General features: G+C 43.3%; 1 protein-coding gene across 10 annotated transcripts; it reads left to right on the forward strand.

The window, feature by feature from the left end:
* Positions 1 to 1,119: 1,119 nt before the first annotated feature.
* cnot1 (CCR4-NOT transcription complex, subunit 1) lies at positions 1,120 to 21,450 on the forward strand. 10 transcript variants are annotated; one of them, XM_062390727.1, is made up of 49 exons: positions 1,120 to 1,253; positions 2,874 to 3,176; positions 3,287 to 3,394; positions 4,743 to 4,841; positions 5,126 to 5,194; positions 6,225 to 6,279; positions 6,676 to 6,879; positions 6,965 to 7,133; positions 7,316 to 7,442; positions 7,777 to 7,887; positions 8,135 to 8,305; positions 8,490 to 8,617; positions 8,727 to 8,967; positions 9,126 to 9,245; positions 9,539 to 9,661; positions 9,786 to 9,937; positions 10,062 to 10,224; positions 10,443 to 10,656; positions 10,771 to 10,896; positions 11,319 to 11,443; positions 11,597 to 11,883; positions 11,964 to 12,042; positions 12,179 to 12,418; positions 12,514 to 12,654; positions 12,752 to 12,931; positions 13,076 to 13,192; positions 13,284 to 13,394; positions 13,549 to 13,626; positions 13,870 to 14,047; positions 14,169 to 14,338; positions 14,462 to 14,758; positions 14,909 to 15,049; positions 15,300 to 15,404; positions 15,547 to 15,666; positions 15,901 to 16,095; positions 16,191 to 16,333; positions 16,438 to 16,546; positions 16,658 to 16,827; positions 17,178 to 17,409; positions 17,497 to 17,745; positions 17,938 to 18,101; positions 18,228 to 18,345; positions 18,482 to 18,583; positions 18,692 to 18,865; positions 19,007 to 19,156; positions 19,242 to 19,422; positions 19,694 to 19,826; positions 19,908 to 20,042; positions 20,489 to 21,450. In XM_062390727.1, the coding sequence occupies exons 2-49, from the start codon at positions 3,075 to 3,077 to the stop codon at positions 20,565 to 20,567; spliced, it is 7,185 nt and encodes a 2,394-aa protein (XP_062246711.1). In that variant the 5' UTR covers positions 1,120 to 1,253; positions 2,874 to 3,074; the 3' UTR covers positions 20,568 to 21,450. The 10 variants fall into 10 exon arrangements, with proteins under 10 accessions (XP_062246711.1, XP_062246715.1, XP_062246709.1 ...); XM_062390731.1 differs by having other exon boundaries at positions 14,184 to 14,338; XM_062390725.1 differs by having other exon boundaries at positions 11,964 to 12,041; positions 12,169 to 12,418.
* Positions 21,451 to 22,105: the final 655 nt, after the last annotated feature.

Below are 22,105 nucleotides of genomic sequence, written 5' to 3' on the forward strand. Positions count from 1 at the left end.
GCTTCATATTGCTGCCATACAAACCAGTAGCCAGTCAGATTTACCTTAAGGCTCATTGTAAGCTCGTATTGTTGATTACAAGGCCAAAAACACTTAGCTAATAACGTTATGGTGCAAAACTGATATTATATCCCTAACATCTGCTGTTGGCCACTAACACCTGTTAACATCTACTGGTGGTTGGTAACTTAAATTGTGCAGAAGACCTTTGAATGTACAGTGGATAATGAACATCTGTATTCTAAAATGAAAAAAATATGTTTATAGAGTCAGGCCATCAGAATAGAAAAGTTTGGCAGAGGGTTGGTTATAGTTGATGGTTAGTTCCAGATCCTCTTGTTGGGCACCCTGAAGAATAGTTAACGCACACATGGAGCTCTGTGGTGAAGATATAAAAAGTGGATACAAATAAGTGCACAGTCATAAATGAAAATGTGAGATCAAAATTTAATAATAATTGAATATTCAGTGTGAAGGACGATTTTTAATTTTGTTTATACAATATATCTACTCGCATACTCCACCATTACAGACAGTAACTCCTCACTTCATTTGTCAGTGCTTGTTTTGGTAGTTTTTCCTGTCTCTCATTGAGGGTTAAGAACAGAGGATGTCGCAGCTCGTTGAGACCTATGACACAATTATGATTTGTAATTAAGGGCTTTACGAATAAAATTTGATCAATTGAGGATTAAAAAATGACAAGAGTGCGATAAAAGTGTATTACATTTTTTTTTGTATTTATTTTATATGAAAAATAAAAGGGTCAAAAACAATTATCTCAAAATGAAAAGAGATGATTAATGTCAGATTTAGCTATCAGCTCATTTCAGCCTGAGGATCTCTAAATCTAAAAACACATAAAATACAAAAACCTGAATTTACCATACAACACCATCAAAGACCCTAGGACACAAACTGTAATACAGACACAATTACAGATCAGATTAACGCTGAATCGTCATGTTTGCATCATAATTAACGTGTTGACTGTTGTGATGAACAAGAGGAGGAAGAAGAGGAGCAGGTAACCATGGTGACGCGCTGCCCGGACCAGGTGTCGCGCACCTTCCGTGCGTGTCGCGCGGATAAGCTCACGCACTCCGAACCGTGAGCGCGCCGCGGCGGTGACAGTCGCCATTTTATTTTGAAAATCAATCAGAAGTGGAGGCACAGCGACTCTACTGTTTCGACAAGTTTTGTTGCGAGCACCGAGGCGGGATGAACATCTGATCCACTCTCTGGGCAGCACGGTGAGACCCGCGCCGCGTGCCGTACACCTCCGGCCGCAGACTTTAGCGTAGCGAGCACAAGTCGCGGTGCTAACACGGCGGATGGCCGCTAGCCACCAGCGCGGGGTAGAGGGTATTTGCTGAAGAGGTGCTGTCATATTGGTCCCGTGGAGAAAGTAATAATCCCCGAATTTAGCCGAATTCCCCGTGGGGTGCTCACGGGTTTCTTCCACCGGTGGCGTCGTGGCTCGGGTCGACACTCACGGCGGTTCGGTGTAACAGCTGCGGCGTCGGTAAATGGCAGCATTTGCTGTTATCGTGCTAGCGAAGCCCAGAGATTAGTCGGAGCCCGTTAGGAGGAAGCTAACGTTAACAAGGCTGGTGCTAACGTTAGCTGGCTAGCCCCCATCCGCAACACTCGCGGCCTTCGCGTCCACGGCCGAGGCGTGTTTTAACGGACCAGAGGTTTCGTTATTTAGTTTAGTAATTCAAACGACCATTTTACAAATTGGACACACGGCAATAGCGGTGAGCGATTGCTAATTCACACACACACACGCCAGCTTGCACTGCTGCTAATGCTAACTCCGCGTATATGCTTGATTTGATAGCATTAGCTTGCAGGCGACGGGGAGCTGGTGAGATTTTAGGAGACAATGTAAGATATCGACCGCGGCCAAATTAGTCCCGGAACCAAACCAAGGTCTTCAAAATGAAATGTTTTGTGGACACGTAATTATTTGTTAATGTTGCCGCTAGCTAATGTTTCTCGTGGACATGTTGGCTAACGTTAACTCAAACTTCTCTCGAGCGAGTGTTTACCAGCGTCATGGTGATGTTAGCTCCGCTTGTTAGCTAGCTGGCCCCCACTTGCCACAATAGACTGTCCCGAAAATACGAATCTATAGTTTATTTGATTTATTCCCCAAACCCACTAAGAATTCTGGCAAAAATCACGGCCGTTAAACTCTTAATACACGCGCAGACAACTCGCGAGGTTTTTCCTCTCCCGTCAACAGCAGCTAGCTGAAATTAGCTCGCTCTTTGTCCGAGTGGGGGAGATTCTGCCCTTTATTCGTCAGGAAATCCCGGTGCTAGCTGCTCTGAACGCTGCGTGCAGGCTAGCTGGTTAGTGCACGCTTCTCCCCGAACGTGCTATTAAAAGCAGAGAAGTTAGTTTGCTCGGTGAGCAACGTAACAAGCTTTGAATTGGTGTGCCAAGTATTGGGGGTGGTGGAGGAGGAGGGGGGAGTACAATCGAGGCCTAGCACAGGATACTGGCACGTTAGGGTTTTATGTAACTCTGCTCTGTCGTCGTGAAGATGGCACACGCGACTCAAACTTCAATGTGTGCCGACTGTATTTGCAGATAAATTAATGGCAGGAGAGGTAAAACATATGTTTCAGTGCAGCTCCAGGTCTGCCACGCTCATAGGCCTCAAAGCCTGCCACAGTACTGGATGTTGTGAATGGATGGTAAATACTGCCCAGTCTGCCACTGGGACAACACCATCAAGTTTCGGGCTGTTTACAAAGGAATTTAAACAAATTGTGTCCCCAGTATCTTTATTAGTTCCTGTCGCAAAGGCTTTAATTTGTTTTTAAAATGTGTTATTCTAATAAATCTCTCTTTCATTCCAGATGCTGAACTCGTTTTTAAACTGAAGGACTTTATCTACCAGCGGGACCCACTGACAGGAAAACCCAGTTGGAAGTCGACTTTTTTTTTCACAGTTTTTTGGGGGGGGGGGGGAGCAGAAGTAACCTATCACTGAAGTGACAAAAGGGGAATAATGGTGATTTTGCGCCGTGCTCGGCCGCCTGCTTCCGCCCCAACCAGCAATGAATCTTGATTCGCTCTCGCTGGCTTTGTCTCAGATCAGCTATCTGGTGGACAATTTAATAAAGAAAAACTACCGAGCCAGCCAGCAAGAAATACAACATGTAAGTGCTATCAAGAACATGTTGTGTCAACAGATGTTATAGTTCATCGGCATGGGGTTCCTAGATATCTTGTTGTGACTTGTAATGATGTGTTCCCTGTGCCCTCCCAGATTGTGAATCGTCACGGTCCCGAGGCAGACAGGCATCTACTACGCTGTCTCTTCTCTCATGTGGATTTCAGTGGCGATGGTAAAAGCAGTGGCAAGGACTTTCACCAGGTAATTTATGATCAGAAACATTTTGCTAGTTTATATTTGATTACGTAATAGTGGCTGTAAAAGGTTATTGCTCTCATTAAGCAAGGAAATGCGGTTTCAGGGGAAGCTTTTCTTGTTTCTTAAAACCAGCTTTTAAATTCTGAAATTCAGTTTGACTATAGTTCACCTGCTATGCTTGGAAGTTTAAAACTTTTTCACAACTCTTGAAATGAAAATGAAGATTGTGCACAGTCAGGGGACTGAAAGCACGATTTATAAATGCAAGCGTTACGATATAAGAAACGTTTAAACGTCTACTTTAGCTTACTTTAGTCCAGCCATCATTAAACATAAGCTGCATTCAGAAATGCACTGAAGTCTGAATATTCGAGTTTCTCCACAGCGAGAACGCAAACATATGAGCGAGAGCCTCTGCAGTTCTTGGGACTTTCTCCGCCTGTTCCCTTAGTATAACGTGCAGAGAGACTCCACAGGAGCCATATCTGAAAACGGCTCTATAATTCCAGGCAGTGATGTGATCTTGTGTATCAGGGACCTAGGTTGCACCATGAAATTAAGTCTTTTCAGTGAATTGCTTGCTAAATATGTTGAAAACTGACTGTTGGTGAGTCATTATCCTCTCTTTTGATGGTCAGATAGCATCAGAAACTTTTTTTTTTCCTCTAATTGTCAAAAGACAGCAGTCCAACATTCTCACCCACTTCATACCATGATTGGTCCGCAATCATGATATGAAGTGGGTGTGAATGTTTTTGTTTCATGTTACACAACCAGTAGTGCTAAAAACTGCTAAAGACTGCATCATTATCCCAATTTTAAAATGGTATCACGTTACCCGACTGTGACAGCTGGCTTTCCACTGTGCCCAGTGTGTCCAACAACTAGAATCCCCTTGGATGTCTGACATTGTTGGGGCGGCATGTCTAAAGAGCTTGTTCATAAACTGGCCCTTGTCCTTCTAACTTGACAAAGTAGTGTTTAGTTAGTAGTAGTCACCTTTTTTAAATTTGGCAGTTTTCCTCACAACCTCCTAATGTCCTGTCATTATTGCTGATGAGTGTGTTTTCTTTCTAAGTCAATGCATACATCTTCAAATATTGTCCACTGAGAGCATGTATTTCCTAATGGATCCCTCTTTATTTATATATATATATATATATATATATAGAGGCAGATTTTTGAAAGTAAAGTCTTAGTAGTTTTTACTTGATGATTATGTTCATGCAAGAATTGCTTTGACTTGGCAGACATGTGACTTGATACTTGTTAGACTTATTTTGTTCTTCACCTGCCTCTGTTCTCTTTATTCTCTTCTCCTCGGTATGTTCTGCTTTTCAACTTGCCCAAGACACAGTTTCTGATCCAGGAGTGTGTGTCGCTGATATCGAAGCCAAACTTTATCTCAACTCTGTGTTACGCCATTGACAATCCCCTACACTACCAGAAGGTAAGGAGCAGATGATGGATTCTCACAAATATCAATATGTTTGTCTGACTGCGTCTCACTGACGAGAGTTGTTTTTAGTTTAGTGAAGACAAACTACCTGAAGGGATATATGCAGCTGTTTAAAATATGTTGATACGTTACTGTCTTTGTTAATTTCTAAATCCTTAAATATAATTGCACTACTTTCGGTTTCAGGATCAGGCTGAAACTAGCTCAGATGTCAACTCAGAATTGAAAATGAATGTTCAGAAAAATAAGTCAACGTTTGTTTAATTTTCTTCCAGAGTTTGAAGCCATCGGCCCATTTATTCACTCAACTGAGTAAAGTTCTTAAGCTCAGCAAGGTCCAAGAGGTAAGAGATGACTCTGCAATCCGCTCTATTAATCACTTAACTGAAGGGGACAATGATCATAAAAGTTTTTTCCTGGCCGAAAATTAAGCGGGGGTGGTACAGAGCCGGGGAATGGACCCAGGGACCCCAGGCGAGCTGTCTGGGGTCCCTGGGTGCACTGTAGAGCTCACTGTGCACACGGCCACGGCACCACGAAGCCCAACACATACCCCCAGGGAGTCATGCACAGCTCCACAGATTCTGCTTACAGTGTTAATTTACACACACGTTTGGTCTGTAAACAAGCTTTACAGTTTTTTCCCGACTCTCAGTAATTTACTGCTCCTCTTTCTTTCATTCGCGGTGTGCACTGCCAACAGAATTAAGCCAAACTGAACACACGCCATCACCTCTGCCTCTCCATACATTGTCTAAGTTTGACAATTCTGTTGTTTTTACCCAGTCTAAGTTTACTCATGTGTCCCATGACAATGTTTGTCTGCATGTCAGCGAGAGTGAGAGAAGTGAGCAGTGGAGTCGGTGCGTTTGTTTGTACAATGTTACCTTTCCGTCAAGTTCCAGCGCTATCATAAAGAAGCTACACTTTTTTTTTTTAAGAATTAAACAAATTATCGTTACACATTTGGCCTGGTCCCCGAAGTGATCACTCGACGTTGTTTCCATTGTACCAGAATTGTATTGAAATGTGGCTCCATATGCGTCTCATGATCCTTTCTCTGATCGTATTTCCCTACTTGCCCTATACAAACAACATTTACAGCATTTCTGTTCACAAAGACCAAGCTATGTTCTTTTTACCCAGTCTGAGTGTGCAAGTGTGTTATATATTTGTGTGTTTTGGCATGAGCAAGCGAAAGAGATGAGTCAGGAGAGTGAATTTCATGCAGCTGCGCTGTGAAAAAAAAAAAAGGAAGAAGAGATTTGATTCATAGTGAAACTGCCGGATCACAAAAAACACATGTTAATACCAGGTGTGTCCGGGGCTTAACAGACAATCTGATATATTAACTGGAGTTTGTTTTCTTCCCAGGTTATATTTGGACTTGCTCTGCTCAATTCCAGTAACACAGACCTTCGCGGCTTTGGTAAGTAACTCTGGTAGAACCAAATCAATTAAAACCTGTAGCAAACATTGGTTGAAGTCTCAATGTGGTCCAAATATTTTTACTGTAAACAGTGTTTGCTCAAACTGGTATGAAGCAGCGTTCTTAATTGACCACAAATACAAAGTCATCGTTTTATCAATTACCAGAAGCACCATGAACTAAAGAGAAACTTAATGACCAATGTTTTATTAAATCATGATTAAATAAATCAAAAATGTGGACATCAGGAAAGGAGTTTCATTAAAATATCTGAAGTTGTTTTATTTTCAACACAACACTATCAACCGCTGTGCAGGGAACAACACACTTGTGTTTTTGACATAAGATCTTAAATTTGAACCTTTAGTCTAAACTAGTTGTTTTTCATTTTCTTAGCTGCACTGTTCGTCAAGCAGAAACTTCCAGATCTCCTGCGGTCATACGTGGACGCTGATCTCGGAGGAAACCAGGAAGGTGGCTTTCAAGACATTGCCATAGAGGTCTTGCACCTACTACTCTCCCATCTTCTGTTTGGCCAGAAGGGAGCCAGTGGGGTAGGGCAAGAGCAGATTGACGCCTTCCTCAAGACACTTTGCCGAGGTATGGAAGAACAATGCAGTCAACACTCAAGTCCTGTTATGTTCAGTGTGCCAGTGCCACATTTGTTCATTTTACGGTGTTTCAGATTTTCCCCAGGAGCGCTGCCCTGTGGTGCTCGCACCACTGCTGTACCCTGAAAAACGGGACATTCTCATGGACAGGATCCTACCAGACTCGGGGGAGTTGGCTAAGACCATGATGGAGAGTTCTCTCTCAGAGTTCATGCAAGAAGTTGGCTATGGCTTCTGTGCAAGGTGAATTCATTACAAACATCTTTTAAGCTGCACTCAGAACTAACAGTCAAGTTATATACTTTACATAACCTGGGCTTTACACATCCTTCAATGGTTTCTGAGTTATTTTTAATTGATATGTAAATGCTGAAGTATATGGCTCATAATTAACATGCATGCATTTGTCTCATTTGTCTCTCCAGTGTGGATGAGTGCAGAAATATAATCCTCCAATATGGGGTGAGAGAGGTGACGGCCAGCCAGGTAGCCAGGGTCCTAGGCATGATGGCACGCACCCACTCTGGTCTAACTGATGGTATCCCCCTACAGGTGAGATGCTTATTTGTTTGAATGGCTATGAGCTGCTAGAAGGCTTAGGTTACTCAGATCTTGGTTTTGTTTAGTTCAGGTTACTTTATGTGGAAACTCTGCTGCATGTTTTTTCTTTCTGCTTCATGATTTGGCTCAGTGGATAATGCAGAGCTCTTTGCTTGAAGAAGCTTCAAATGAAAGTTGACAGGAGCAGCTCAGACTGGAAATGATACTTGATTCAATACTTTTTAAATCTAAACAGATTCCTGCTGGTATGGGAGAGGTGGGATACTGGCTCTTAACATTTTAGTATAACAAAGCTTAACTTCTCCTCTTGTGTTTTCCCATACAGTCCATCTCTGCTCCAGGTAGTGGTATCTGGAGTGATGGTAAGGATAAGAACGACGGCTCTCAGGCCCACACATGGAATGTCGAGGTTCTCATCGACGTTGTCAAAGAAGTTGTAAGTGAACTATCCATTTATTTTCAAGAGATTTGTCTAAGCTATACCAAGGAATAATTATTTATTTCCGATACACTGCCACAGACCACACTGGCAATTTGTTCTATTGCTCTAAGATAACTTTCTCAAGTCAGTAAACAAGTTAAAACATAAAATACTTTCATATACCTGCTCCTGAATGTTGTAGTAATCAGTTTTTGTACCAGATTATTGTTCTTGGGACTTATGATTTTCATCTTTCTCTTAGAATCCCAGCCTTAACTTCAAAGAGGTGACGTACGAACTGGACCACGCAGGTTTTTCCATCCGTGACAGTAAAGGCCTGCAAATTGTGGTGTACGGCATTCAGAGGGGATTGGGCATTGAGGTGTTCCCTGTCGATCTCATCTATCGGCCATGGAAACACGCAGAGGGACAGGTAACTGACCAATATCTACTCCAGCTGAATGATACTGGCAAATTTGAAAGGAACTATTTGCTGTCAATAACAGTAAAGATAAAATAATTCCAATGCTTATCGTGGAATTGCTTTGTGTGTAAACATGTTTCATTTACAGTGGAGCTCTCTTCAAATTTCTAAGTGCTTGTTTGTTTTGATTCAGCTGTCGTTCATTCAACACTCCTTGATGAGTCCAGAAGTGTTTTGTTTTGCCGACTACCCCTGTCACAATGTGGCCACTGACATCCTGAAGGCGCCACCAGAGGATGACAACCGGGAGATTGCCACATGGTACGTTGCTTTTACCCTGACTGCTGTGCAGAAGGGTGTAGACCACACATCTGTTTTTCAGTTTCAGTGGCTCCGTCTTGTGTTTGACTGTTTCACAAACTGTTCACAGGAAAAGTCTGGACCTGGTTGAGAGCCTGCTCAGGCTGTCTGAGGTTGGCCAGTACGAGCAGGTGAAGCAGCTGTTCAGCTTCCCAATCAAACTCTGCCCCGACATGTTGGTGTTGGCATTACTGCAGATCTCCACCTCCTGGCACACACTGCGCCATGAGCTCATCTCGACCCTAATGCCCATCTTTCTGGGCAACCACCCCAACTCTGCCATTATTCTGCACTACGCCTGGCATGGACAGGTTGGTGTTGAAATCCATCTTTCTGTTTATGAGTTGATTTCAACTCAAGAGGTCATGTTCTACTTTTTTCTTTGCCACTTAGGTTATTTGCTGATTAAGTTTGGTGTTTTTTTTCCTTTGCTTCTGTACTTGTGAAAACCTGATGCTTCTTTTTCTAGGGACAGTCTCCATCCATCCGTCAGTTAATAATGCATTCGATGGCAGAGTGGTACATGAGAGGGGAACAGTATGACCAAGCCAAGCTGTCTCGCATCCTGGACGTGGCCCAGGACTTGAAGGTTTGTTTGAATAGACAAAATAATCATTGATATGAAGATAATACAACAACCTAGAATCATTTGGTAATGACATCAAAGCACATAGAACCTCTACACAGAATTTTTTTCCTTTTGTTTTTTATAATTAACAAAATTTAAGGAGCCTCCCCCATGCTGTATATCCTCTGTAGACAGAAGTAATAAAATGACAAATGTGAGATTTGGAGATGATAAGGTTTAGTAATAAAGTTTTTATCTTGATCCTTACATGTGTTTATATGTCCCAGATGCTGATTGTGTTTTCTTTTCTCCAGTCTCTATCGATGCTGCTGAATGGTACTCCATTTGCCTTTGTTATTGACCTCGCTGCTCTCGCCTCGCGCCGTGAATACCTCAAACTTGATAAATGGCTGACTGACAAAATCAGAGAGCATGGAGTAAGTCTTTTTAATTGATTCTAGTGTAGTTATTAACTAACGTTAATGCAGATTGTTTAGTTTTATTATATCTCCCTGAGATCTTTGTATTTTACTATAATTTTGTGTTGTGTCTGTTTCTCAGGAACCGTTTATCCAGGCGTGTGTGACATTCCTAAAGAGGCGCTGCCCATCCATTATGGGGGGTCTGGCCCCTGATAAGGACCAGCCCAAAAGTGCCCAGCTTCCGCCTGAGACCTTAGCAACAATGCTGGCCTGCCTGCAGTCCTGTGCTGGGTGAGTGGCATTCATACTTAGTTAACATTTTTAGACTATAAGTTTGTTTAAATGACCTACAATGCCAGCCCTGATCAATATTGAGACTGAGGAGACCTAAATATGTTTTTTATTCCTTCCTCAGGAGCGTGTCCCAGGAGTTGTCGGAGACTATCCTCACGATGGTCGCCAACTGCAGCAATGTGATGAATAAAGCTCGGCAGCCACCACCAGGGGTAATGCCCAAGGGACGTGCCCCCAGCACCAGCAGCCTGGATGCCATCTCACCTGTACAGGTATCTTTAAGTGTAAGCCATATCATGCCTCTCCATGTAAACTTTGAATTTCTGAAATTGACAACTGATCTGTAATACTCAATTAACAAACCTTAAATATAACTAGGTTATTGTCCCAGTCACGCACATAAATATTTGTTTACTTTTTGATGTATGAATAAATATTTTCCTGAAACATCGTCAGGTTTGTACCTGTGAATAATCCTAATTCTTTTTTTGCTCTTCTCTAGATGGACCCTCTGTCTGCCATGGGTTCCTTGAACTTAGGGAGCACAGCCACCTCACACACTCAGAGCATGCAAGGTTTCCCCACCTCACTGAGTTCAGCTTTTAGTAATCCCCAGTCCCCAGCTAAGGCCTTCCCCCCACTGTCCAACCCCAACCCCAGCACACCATTTGGGGGAATTGGCAGTCTGTCCTCACAGCTCCCTGGTATGGACTCTGGTACGATGCTTATTTAAATACCTTCTTTCCACACAGACATATTTAGTAGTAGTAAATTAAGCAAACTATCGCATAGATTGGGTTGGATCTGTAATTTTGTCTTGTGTGTTCTAGGTCCCTTGAGCACAGGTATCAGCTCTAGCATTGGCGCTAGCCTGGGGATGCCAACTGTAAGCACTGACCCGTTTGGCACCAGGAAGATGAGCACACCAGGCCTGAATCCACCTACCTTTCAGCAGAGTAAGATGAAGGCCTGTCAGTGCGGGTGGTGGTGGGACTGAGAGCCCCGCCCTGCTCTGCACTGTATTTCCTCTGCAGTTATTATGATTATCGTTTTGGATTTCCAAATTTAGTTTTGGATGCATATTTGTGTCATGAAATGTTTTAAAAGACACACTTTTCCACAATAGGTGACTTAAATGTCTCTCAATTAGTGTCATACAGCTTTATAAAGAAGTTACTTATTGAAGAAATGTAGATCAGTCTTCCATTCCATGTCTGCTTATGCTGACAGCCCCACTTAGTGTAAACTGTCTTTTGAGTGTCTGATGTATAACTTGATTGTTCATTTAATTTCACCGTTGACTTTGCTCATGCTGCACTAGTGTTGGATTGCAACATTCAACAAAATGGATGATTAAATGTAATTTGTCTTCTTCCAGCTGACCTTTCTCAGGTGTGGCCCGAGGCAAACCAGCACTTTAGCAAAGAGATAGACGATGAGGCAAACAGTTACTTCCAGCGCATCTACAACCACCCACCTCACCCGACCATGTCCGTGGATGAAGTATGTGCCCATATTAATCTTTTTTGCATATATACAAACTTTGTCACAAATTTGTTCTTGAAAAATTTGCCACTGTTTACTAGCTCTACTAGTCAATATTCCAAATGTCACTGTGCTTCAAATTCACTCCTCTCCAACTGCGTTATTGTGTAGGTACTCGAGATGCTGCAGAGGTTCAAGGATTCAAACATCAAGCGGGAGCGAGAGGTCTTCAACTGCATGCTTCGGAACTTGTTTGAGGAATACCGGTTCTTCCCCCAGTACCCAGACAAGGAGCTGCACATCACTGCCTGCCTTTTTGGTGGAATTATCGAGAAGGGTCTTGTCACCTACATGGCCCTTGGCTTAGCCCTCCGATATGTCCTTGAAGCCTTAAGAAAACCCTATGGATCCAAAATGTATTACTTTGGAATAGCTGCCCTAGATAGGTTCAAAAACAGGTATTAATTTGCTTTAAAAGAAAAGGTTTAACATAGCACGTGTCGTTTTTATGTCATGCTAATGTATCTTATATTTTTAGACTAAAGGACTATCCTCAGTATTGTCAACACTTGGCTTCAATTGCCCACTTCTTGCAGTTTCCCCACCATTTACAAGAGGTAATCAGGTTTCCTTAATTTACGTTGTAAACCTTTTTCGAGCTTTAGTTTCTCCTCTCTGAAGACAGAAAGGGTATTCCACATACTGATAGATTAAATCTCCCGCTCTGTTTCTTTCAATATCCTGTGTGTGCAGTATATCGAGTATGGCCAACAGTCACGGGACCCTCCGGTGAAGATGCAAGGCTCCATCACCACACCTGGAAGTCTGGCCCTGGCACAAGTTCAGTCCCAATCGCAGCAGCCTGGCGGCCCCAAAGCCCCACAACCAGGTCCGCCCAGCACCCTCGTCACCCCCACCACGACTACAACCACAGCAGCAAAGACCACCACCATAACAAGACCAACGCCCGGCACCTTCAAGAAGGATGTACCGGTGAGTTGATTTACTTTTTCACGCATGAAACAAATGCATGTATAAAGTCCTTACTACTGTTTCAAAAGTTTAATTGTCCTTGTTCCAACTTGCAGCCCTCCATAAACACTACCAACATTGACACACTGCTGGTGGCGACTGACCAAAATGAAAGGATTGTAGAGCCTCCAGAGAATGTCCAGGAGAAGATTGCTTTTATCTTCAACAACCTGTCCCAGTCCAACATGACACAGAAGGTAAAGGGAACACTACCAAAATATTCACTGTAGTCCGAAGAAAACATAAATGTTTAATAACCTTTTATCAATATTAACCGTATGTTGTCTTTCTCAGGTGGAGGAGTTGAAAGAGACTGTGAAGGATGAGTTTATGCCCTGGGTGTCTCAGTACCTCGTGATGAAGCGTGTCAGCATTGAGCCCAACTTCCACAGTCTGTACTCCAACTTTCTGGACACGCTCAAGAACCCAGAGTTTGTCAAGATGGTCCTCAATGAGACTTACAGGAACATCAAGGTAAAAGATTGGAGGAAGGCGGCTTTGAAAGTGCTTTTTCTCTTACTTATTTGTGGCCTATTTTCTTAGTGTACATTTTTTTTTTACCCATTTAAGGGTCATAATATCTGAAATACTCACATTTCCCTGTAATCCGTTTTTCAGGTGCTCTTGACCTCAGACAAGGCAGCTGCCAATTTCTCTGATCGCTCGCTGCTGAAGAATCTGGGCCACTGGTTGGGGATGATAACACTGGCTAAGAACAAGCCCATCCTCTATACAGTAAGCATTTGTAACACCATCACTGGCTCTGTCGTATCATTATGGGATGGCTCTCCTGTCAGATTTTTAAATGTGTTTTTCCTTTTCCCAGGATCTGGAAGTCAAGTCTCTGCTACTAGAAGCCTACTTGAAAGGCCAGCAGGAATTACTCTATGTGGTTCCCTTTGTGGCCAAGGTTTTGGAATCTAGTCTGCGGAGCATGGTGAGCAACACACAAAGCAGCTGAAAGACATTTTCATTCAAATGATATTTCTTTATACCGCTTATCGAACTACTGTAATTGACTTAAGACAAAAACATGTGGAATTTTCCCCCCTCAATCAATTAATAAATGTTGTATTTTTTTAATGCTGAAGGTTTTCAGGCCCCAGAATCCCTGGACTATGGCCATCATGAATGTCCTTGCTGAGCTTCATCAGGAACATGACCTCAAGGTGAAACAAATAGTCCTCCCCTTAACCCTAGTAGCAATATAAACCTAAGCACTGATGTCATTGAAGTCATAGTGAGAAGGTCACTGCTTTTCCTTTTAATTAACTTTCAAGCCAAAATAGGCCTAAATCCTCATGTTGGTTGTTCTGCATACCAATAACTCCAATAAACTCAGGTTGAACTTAATTCAAACTTGTCATTGAGAATTGTAATTGTATTTCTCACATTGATCTCTTTTTTTGCAGCTTAACTTAAAGTTTGAAATTGAAGTTCTTTGTAAGAACTTGTCCCTGGACATAAATGACCTGAAGCCTGGAACCCTCCTGAAGGACAAGGACAAGCTGAAGTGTCTAGAGGAGCAACTTTCTGCACCAAAGAAGGAGGTCAAACCCCCGGAGGAGCTGCTACCAGTCTCTACCACAGGTGGATACTAAATACTTTTTGGTTCTCCACATATCCTGCTTAAATGCATTTTAATTATTGTTGTGATTTATTTGCTTACTTTCTGTTTTGTTTGTGGACAGTGATTCTAATCAAATTATAGTCTTTATGCCAACAGGGGACTTTGTCCCATTCGCAGCTCCTCCCTCAACCCCAGCGGCCACCACCCCCGCCTGCACAACCACTGGGCCCCCAACCCCACAGTTCAGTTACCATGACATCAATGTGTACGCCTTGGCTGGCCTGGCTCCACACATCAATATAAATGTCAATGTAAGCGTTAAAACCCCTGAAGACAAACGCACCTCTTCTCACGTCTTTTCTTTCTTCTTTTGAAAAATATTGGTTTCTCCTTTCTTGACTTTTCTCTCACGTTTCTCCATATTTTCTCTTCAGATCCCGCTGCTACAGGCCCATCCTCAGTTGAAGCAGTGTGTACGGCAATCAGTGGAGCGAGCCGTCCAGGAGCTAGTGCATCCTGTGGTTGATCGCTCTATTAAAATTGCTATGACAACCTGTGAGCAGATCATCAGGAAGGACTTTGCCCTGGATTCAGAGGAGTCCCGCATGCGCGTCGCTGCCCATCATATGATGAGAAACCTGACCGCTGGCATGGCCATGATCACCTGCCGCGAGCCGCTGCTCATGAGCATCGCCACCAACCTGAAGAACAGTTTTGCTGCTGCTCTCAGGGTAAGATGAAGAACATGAAGACAAACATCAATTATTAGCGAACCATAAGAGATGGAGAAAGCTTAATTTTCCCACACACACACCTTTCCCTTCTTTTCGTCTAATACCTTTCAACATTTCCACTTCAATTTAAACTGTTCTTTCTCTCAGGCACCAACCCCACAACAAAGGGAAATGATGGAAGAGGCTGCTGCTCGGATCGCTCAGGACAACTGTGAATTAGCTTGTTGTTTCATTCAGAAAACGGCTGTGGAGAAGGCTGGTCCTGAGATGGACAAGAGACTGGCCACGGTGAGACTTGCAGAAGAAAAACCTATCCGCTGAAAATATGACTGCATTTCTTATCCATCATTTGTGGACAATGTCACATCAGCATTATATTAAACCATTAATTAGCATTGTAGATAATAATAATGAAAATCTATATTTAGTGATGGTCTAAGTCATCTTCTGTTTTATTCAGTTTACATCAATATATTAAACTATAGTAAACTGTAATTAAAAATAGTCTGGTGTCTTAATCTGGTATTTCATATTCTAGGAGTTTGAGCTGAGGAAGCACGCACGCCAGGAGGGACGGCGTTATTGTGATCCTGTTGTCTTGACTTATCAAGCAGAACGTATGCCCGAGCAGATAAGACTCAAGGTAAGATCACTGATGTGAACTACAGAACAAGTCTTATTTTCTTGGTATCTCACTTACAGGATGTCCAGTAGGGTTATGATGATTCAGCCATTTGCCGTCAGTCCCTTGAAACATTTTAACAGAATTCATGTCCATTTTGTAGGTGGGAGGAGTGGACCCGAAACAACTGGCTGTGTATGAGGAGTTTGCCAGAAATGTTCCCGGTTTCCTCCCCAGTAATGATCTCTCTCAACCCACTGGCTTCCTGGCTCAGCCCATGAAGGTGAGGCCCTGGTGACGATTAACACAATACTTCAATGCTCATTAAAATTATTGTGAATCTGATTTATGCCAATTGTATTCCTTAAAAAATACAATACAGTTTATAAGAAAATGAAATCGCTAACACCTGACTAAGTGCTCCGTGTGTCATGTCAGGTAAAGTAGCATCACAGGTGAATATTGCCATTTTAAGCCCTCAGAACTAAATCCCATGTCCCTGTATGTTTGTTTACAGCAACAGGCATGGGCCACAGACGATGTGGCTCAGATCTACGATAAGTGCATGGCAGACTTAGAGCAACATCTTCATGCTATCCCTCCCGCCCTCGCCATGAACCCCTTGACCCAGTCCCTGCGCAGCCTGCTGGAGGCAGTGGCTTTGGCACGGAACTCCAGGGACGGCATCGCCGCACTAGGCCTCCTGCAGAAGGTAGAGTGGTTACTTCTATAGCTCCAGTTAATTCTGAAGTCCTGGTATTCATTTGTAATGGGATGCTTTACTAAGTTGGTTTCTCCGTTTTCCAGGCTGTTGAAGGTCTTCTCGATGCCACTAGTGGGGCTGATGCCGACTTGCTGCTCCGCTACAGAGAGTGCCACCTGCTGGTGCTCAAAGCCCTGCAGGACGGACGTGCCTATGGACCACAGTGGTGCAATAAGCAGATCACCAGGTGAGTTCATCATATTCCCTGTGGGGAAACGACACATGGTGACTCCATACACAGGATGTTTTGTAAATATTAGTGTCTGATTAACCTGGTGTTTGTGGTTACAGGTGTCTGATAGAATGCCGTGATGAGTATAAATACAATGTAGAAGCTGTTGAGCTTCTGATCAGGAACCATCTTGTGAATATGCAGCAGTATGACTTACACCTGGCACAGGTACAAAATACACACTTTAAAGTCTGGTTAACATCAGTTGATATTTTATTTGCTAATATAGAAAGTGATTTATTCCTGTACTTTAATTGGTCAATTTCCTTTTTCTTCCAGTCAATGGAAAATGGATTGCACTACATGGCAGTTGCGTTCGCCATGCAGTTAGTGAAGCTGCTGCTCGTGGATGAACGCAGCGTCAGCCATGTCACAGAGGCCGACCTCTTCCACACCATTGAGACTCTGATGAGGACTTGTGCACACTCCAGAGCCAACGCACCTGAGGGGTAAAGAACTGCTGCAATGCTAAAACTTAATTTATAATCTGTTGTGGTACGTTAGCTCTAGGTTTCAAGTTAGAGAGTATAGCTACACTGATGGCAGGAGTAGACTCTGCCCCAGTGTTAAGTACTAAGACCCGTTGTGATTATCTGAAACACTGAATTTGAAATCCACAAAGTAAACAAATAACTTAATACTTGTTTGCCAGTTGCACTACTTTGACAACCTCCTACACTTTGTATCAGGGTCCCACTGGATCTAATCCACATAGTATTAACCAGGTTGTTATAGATTTATTAGTGGCTGAATTCCCTAAAGCTTTAACACTGACTGCTCGTTTTGTCCTCGTCCTCAGTCTTCCCCAGCTCATGGATGTTGTTCGCTCCAACTACGAAGCCATGATTGACCGGGCCCACGGTGGACCCAACTTTATGATGCACTCTGGGATTTCACAGGCTTCAGAATACGACGATCCCCCAGGCCTGAGGGAGAAGGCGGAGTACCTGTTGAGGGAATGGGTGAACCTGTATCACTCAGCTGCTGCTGGCAGGGACAGTACCAAAGCATTCTCTGCCTTTGTTGGCCAGGTAAACACTAATTTATCAATTCTGTAAAAATGCCCTGAAATCCGTTGCTCCTTGTGTTAACCTCACGTCTCCCGCTTTTGCCTCCAGATGCACGGACAGGGAATCTTAAAGACCGATGACCTGATCACAAGGTTCTTCCGGCTGTGCACAGAGATGTGTGTGGAGATCAGCTATCGGGCACAAGCTGAGCAGCAGCACAACCCAGCAGCCAGCGCAGCCATCATCCGAGCCAAGTGCTACCACAACCTGGATGCCTTTGTGAGGCTGATAGCCCTGCTGGTCAAGCACTCTGGAGAGGCCACCAACACAGTGACAAAGATCAACCTCCTCAACAAGGTACAGAAGGTTATAATACAAATAATTACTAAATATATCTAAGTAGAGGGATATTCTCCTCAAACTGGGATGTAGATTTCCCCCAATTTTGACATTCATTCAAACAGGCAGCTGATAAAATCCTCACTTGATTCTTTCCCACTTTAACGGCCCAAGTTTGATTCTGATCACGTTCTCCTGTCTTGCCTCTAGGTGCTGGGTATCGTTGTTGGGGTGTTGATTCAGGACCATGATGTCCGTCAGACAGAATTCCAACAGCTGCCATACCACCGCATTTTCATCATGCTGCTGTTGGAGCTCAATGCTCCTGAACACGTCCTTGAGACCATCAACTTCCAGACACTCACTGCCTTCTGGTATGACCTTCATGTGCATCAACTGTGACTCAGTTACTGTATTCAGTTCGTAGTTTCAATGCATGGTTGATGTTTTCTTTACTTTTGTCAACATCTTTTGGATTAACTTGTTCCTTCCATCTGCAGCAATACCTTCCACATCCTGAGACCCACCAAGGCACCTGGCTTCGTGTACGCCTGGCTGGAACTCATCTCCCATCGCATCTTCATTGCCAGAATGCTCGCGCACACACCACAGCAGAAGGTATTAACAAGAAATTACTGTTATTTTCACAAACTTAAAAGATAAAATTAGATTTTTCTTCATAGACTTGTCTCTCTGTTTTCCCCAAATTTGTAGTTTTTGAATTTGGGTCTAATTGCCTGTCGTTGTCTTCCAGGGTTGGCCCATGTATGCACAGCTGCTGATTGATCTCTTCAAGTACCTGGCACCTTTCCTGAGGAATGTAGAACTCAACAAACCTATGCAAATCCTCTACAAGGTGATTTCTCCTGTTTCCTTGGCAGCAGCTGCCTCAGACCAGCTCAGCAAAAGAGTTTCTGTTCACCTGGTTGACAATATTCTAATCTTTTTAAATGTGCTGTTTCAGGGTACACTGCGAGTGCTCCTGGTCCTGCTGCACGACTTCCCAGAGTTCCTGTGTGACTATCACTACGGCTTCTGTGACGTTATTCCCCCGAACTGCATCCAGCTCCGCAACCTCATCCTCAGTGCCTTCCCACGCAACATGAGGCTCCCGGACCCCTTCACGCCCAATCTCAAGGTACAGTCTCCCTCTCTCGTATAGCAGCAGCTTGAGTTTGTAATAAAATCGGTCCCAACAAATTGGTCAGGCTGTAGTTTGGTTTATATATTTATGATGTAATAAATTAATTCATATATCTACACCCCCCTCTGTCTGCAGGTGGACATGCTGAGTGAGATCAACATCGCTCCCCGTATCCTCACCAACTTCACGGGTGTCATGCCCTCCCAGTTCAAGAAGGACCTGGACTCGTATCTGAAGACCCGATCACCAGTCACTTTCCTCTCAGAGCTGCGCAGCAACCTGCAGGTAAGACCAGTGTCGATCTGTTCAACCTTATGATTGTTACTCTGAGGATTAATATGAATGCTTTAATGATTCTCTCTGTCTGCAGGTGTCCAATGAGCCGGGAAATCGCTACAACATCCAGCTGATCAATGCCCTGGTGCTGTACGTAGGCACACAGGCCATCGCTCACATCCACAACAAGGGCAGCACGCCCTCCATGAGCACCATCACTCACTCTGCACACATGGACATCTTCCAGAACCTGGCCGTGGACCTGGACACTGAGGGTAAGGAAGCACAAACGACATATCAGTTTTCTATCCAAAGGTAGATGAGTCCTGGGAGGTTTTTGTGATAGATTTTAGATTCTACACAAAATGTTTAGTATGGCTTGTGTGTTTTTGAGGTATGTTAACAATAGGTGATACCTTTTTAAGTCTTACTTAGTAGTGCATTTTGTATATGTTGTAACCATTTGTTAAAAAACCAGAATCACTCAAAAAACCAGAATCACTCTATTGTGATTTGTCACTCTATATTTCTGTCATGTCTCCTCAGGGCGTTACCTGTTCCTGAACGCGATCGCAAATCAGCTGCGTTACCCCAACAGTCACACCCACTACTTCAGCTGCACCATGCTCTACCTGTTTGCTGAAGCCAACACAGAGGCCATCCAAGAGCAGATCACCAGGTGAGTCAGAGTGACAAGGGAAAAGTCAACCAGCTCTAACTTGTGTATTTTCTCTGTATTAAAGCTTTGTGTCCCCCTCAGGGTTCTGCTGGAGAGGCTGATCGTGAACAGGCCTCACCCCTGGGGTCTCCTCATCACCTTCATCGAGCTGATCAAGAATCCTGCCTTCAAGTTCTGGAGCCACGACTTTGTGCACTGTGCCCCTGAGATTGAAAAGTAGGTTCCCTGCTGCACTCATTGATGTTTTAGGAACTGTGTTAATGATTATTATAAAGAAACTAGAATGACAGTTGATCCAACAGTCCACTTAACAAACTGTATTTAAATTCACTAGATCAGAACTTTTATTGGGATCCTCTCTGCACATGTTCGTTGGTATCAGTCTTCTTGAAATTCAGATTGATTGATTTCAGAGTGATTCCCTTGGAAGTTTGTGAAATCAATGACCTATCTTATCTAATGTTAAAGAAAATAATCCCTGGATCAGCCCCTTTGTTAAATTCCTTCTCGGCCGATGTCTCGTTCTTCCATGACGTTTCGTGTAAATGTCTGTTCAGTAGTTGTTGTCTAATCCATTTGGGTGAAAACAACCTCCTGCTGGAGGTGATGAACTTTTCTGCTGCTTCCTAACGGTCGTCTCTAATGTCTCCTCTCGTCCTCAGGCTGTTCCAGTCCGTGGCCCAGTGCTGCATGGGACAGAAGCAGGCCCAGCAGGTGATGGAAGGTACCGGTGCCAGCTAGCATGTGAACCAGCCAGCTCATCGCCCTCGGGAGAGATGCCGTGGCCTTGACCCACTCCCCCACCACACGCACACACCTCCCTCTTTACTGTTGGCACTGGATAAACTGGCAACCACAGTCACTTGAGATGTGGACGAAAAGGACTACTGCTCATGGATCTGGAGATATAGATTTTTGTTGATCCCTTTGGGGCTGAATTGCGACGGCGAGAATGGGTTGGGACATGCTGTTTAATATACTTTTTTGATGCTTTGATGTAAATATTGGAAAAAGGAAAATGGGAGAGTAAATAAGTGGAGAACAATTCACATGTCAAATAAAATGTATCCTGACATGTTAAGACATGTAAACATATTTTCACTCACTACCAAAGTTCTTGGTTTGCTTTCCTCCCACACGAATCCTTTTTTCTGCCGTTTTTTTTTGTTGCTTTCAGAGGCTGAGAGGTAGATTGATTGAAGAGAAAAAAAGCTGCCTGCTACTTTGATTTGGTTCATTTTGATCCCCGAGCGGGACAGGAAGCTGTAGTTTAGTCTGCCAGGTGCGGTGAGGGGGGGGTGGTCTACTCCTGGTGTGTCGGTGTGTTGGTGGAGACGGTTTGCTGATGGTTTGTCCATTTGAAGCTGGCTCCGGAAGTCTCTCCCTGGCACTTGTAAAATTGTGCAAAGTGACGGTGACATCGTATCTTGACAATTTGTACAAAGTTCCAAATTGAAGAACAACAATAGAAGGACCAATACAGCCCATTTTGTAACATTTTGAATGTTTTGTAAATGTATTGGTCCGTGTGTTGTTTTTTGTAGTCCTTTCTAGTTTGCCTTTAGTTCTTGCTACTTAACTGCAGTATGCATACATACAGGAAATAAAGCATTCAAACTGCAAAGCATCTGTGTTCTTTGAGGACAAGTGTTAATGTACCAGCTGTTTTCATCTTGTTCTGCATTATGGTTTAAAATGTGTAATTTGTTTTTTATTACAAAATGTGAAATGTTCTTGTCATTGAGTAAAGTGAATAACGTGATCGAGCCACAGCAGTTCAAAATACTAGAACATGTTACCTAGACTGTGTAAAGATGGATAACATGATTGACAGCTCACCAAAAAGTGAAATGATCCTGGAGGGCTGCAGTACAGACCCCACCTCCTCCGTGTTAGTGGTCGGGACATGGACCAAACTAAAAAGCTGTAATGTAGACATTATTTTTCAAAGTTGATTTCTGTCACTTCAGATGTTTATCACACTTTGTTTAAATCTTCATGTTTCAGATTTACTTGATTGACAGCCGACACAGACTCGTGATTGGTCGGGCTCATGTATTGATGATGGAATTAGTGTTGGCTTCATTTTTGTAAATTGGGAGGAAGAGGAGACCTGTTGTCCATCTTTATTTACGGACTATGTTTACAACAAAACAGCTGCTGCTCAATAGCGGAAGGTTTTCCACTGTTACCTTATATCTGCATTGGTTAACTTTCACTTCGGGAAACATTGTTTTATATTAAAGTGCAAAAGTATTTTTTCTAATTGAGACCAAATT

Source organism: Platichthys flesus, chromosome 6 (assembly GCF_949316205.1).
Source record: "Platichthys flesus chromosome 6, fPlaFle2.1, whole genome shotgun sequence".
NCBI lineage: Eukaryota > Metazoa > Chordata > Actinopteri > Pleuronectiformes > Pleuronectidae > Platichthys > Platichthys flesus.

What these genes read in the sequence shown, in the direction of transcription:
- cnot1 (XM_062390725.1), top strand. Translation starts at nt 3,075, where the DNA reads ATGAATCTTGATTCGCTCTCGCTGGCTTTGTCTCAGATCAGCTATCTG. An exon ending in CTGATGGTATCCCCCTACAG is followed by an intron (nt 7,443 to 7,776) that starts GTGAGATGCTTA and finishes TTTCCCATACAG; the next exon opens with TCCATCTCTGCTCCAGGTAG. An exon ending in TGCAATAAGCAGATCACCAG is followed by an intron (nt 16,334 to 16,437) that starts GTGAGTTCATCA and finishes TTGTGGTTACAG; the next exon opens with GTGTCTGATAGAATGCCGTG.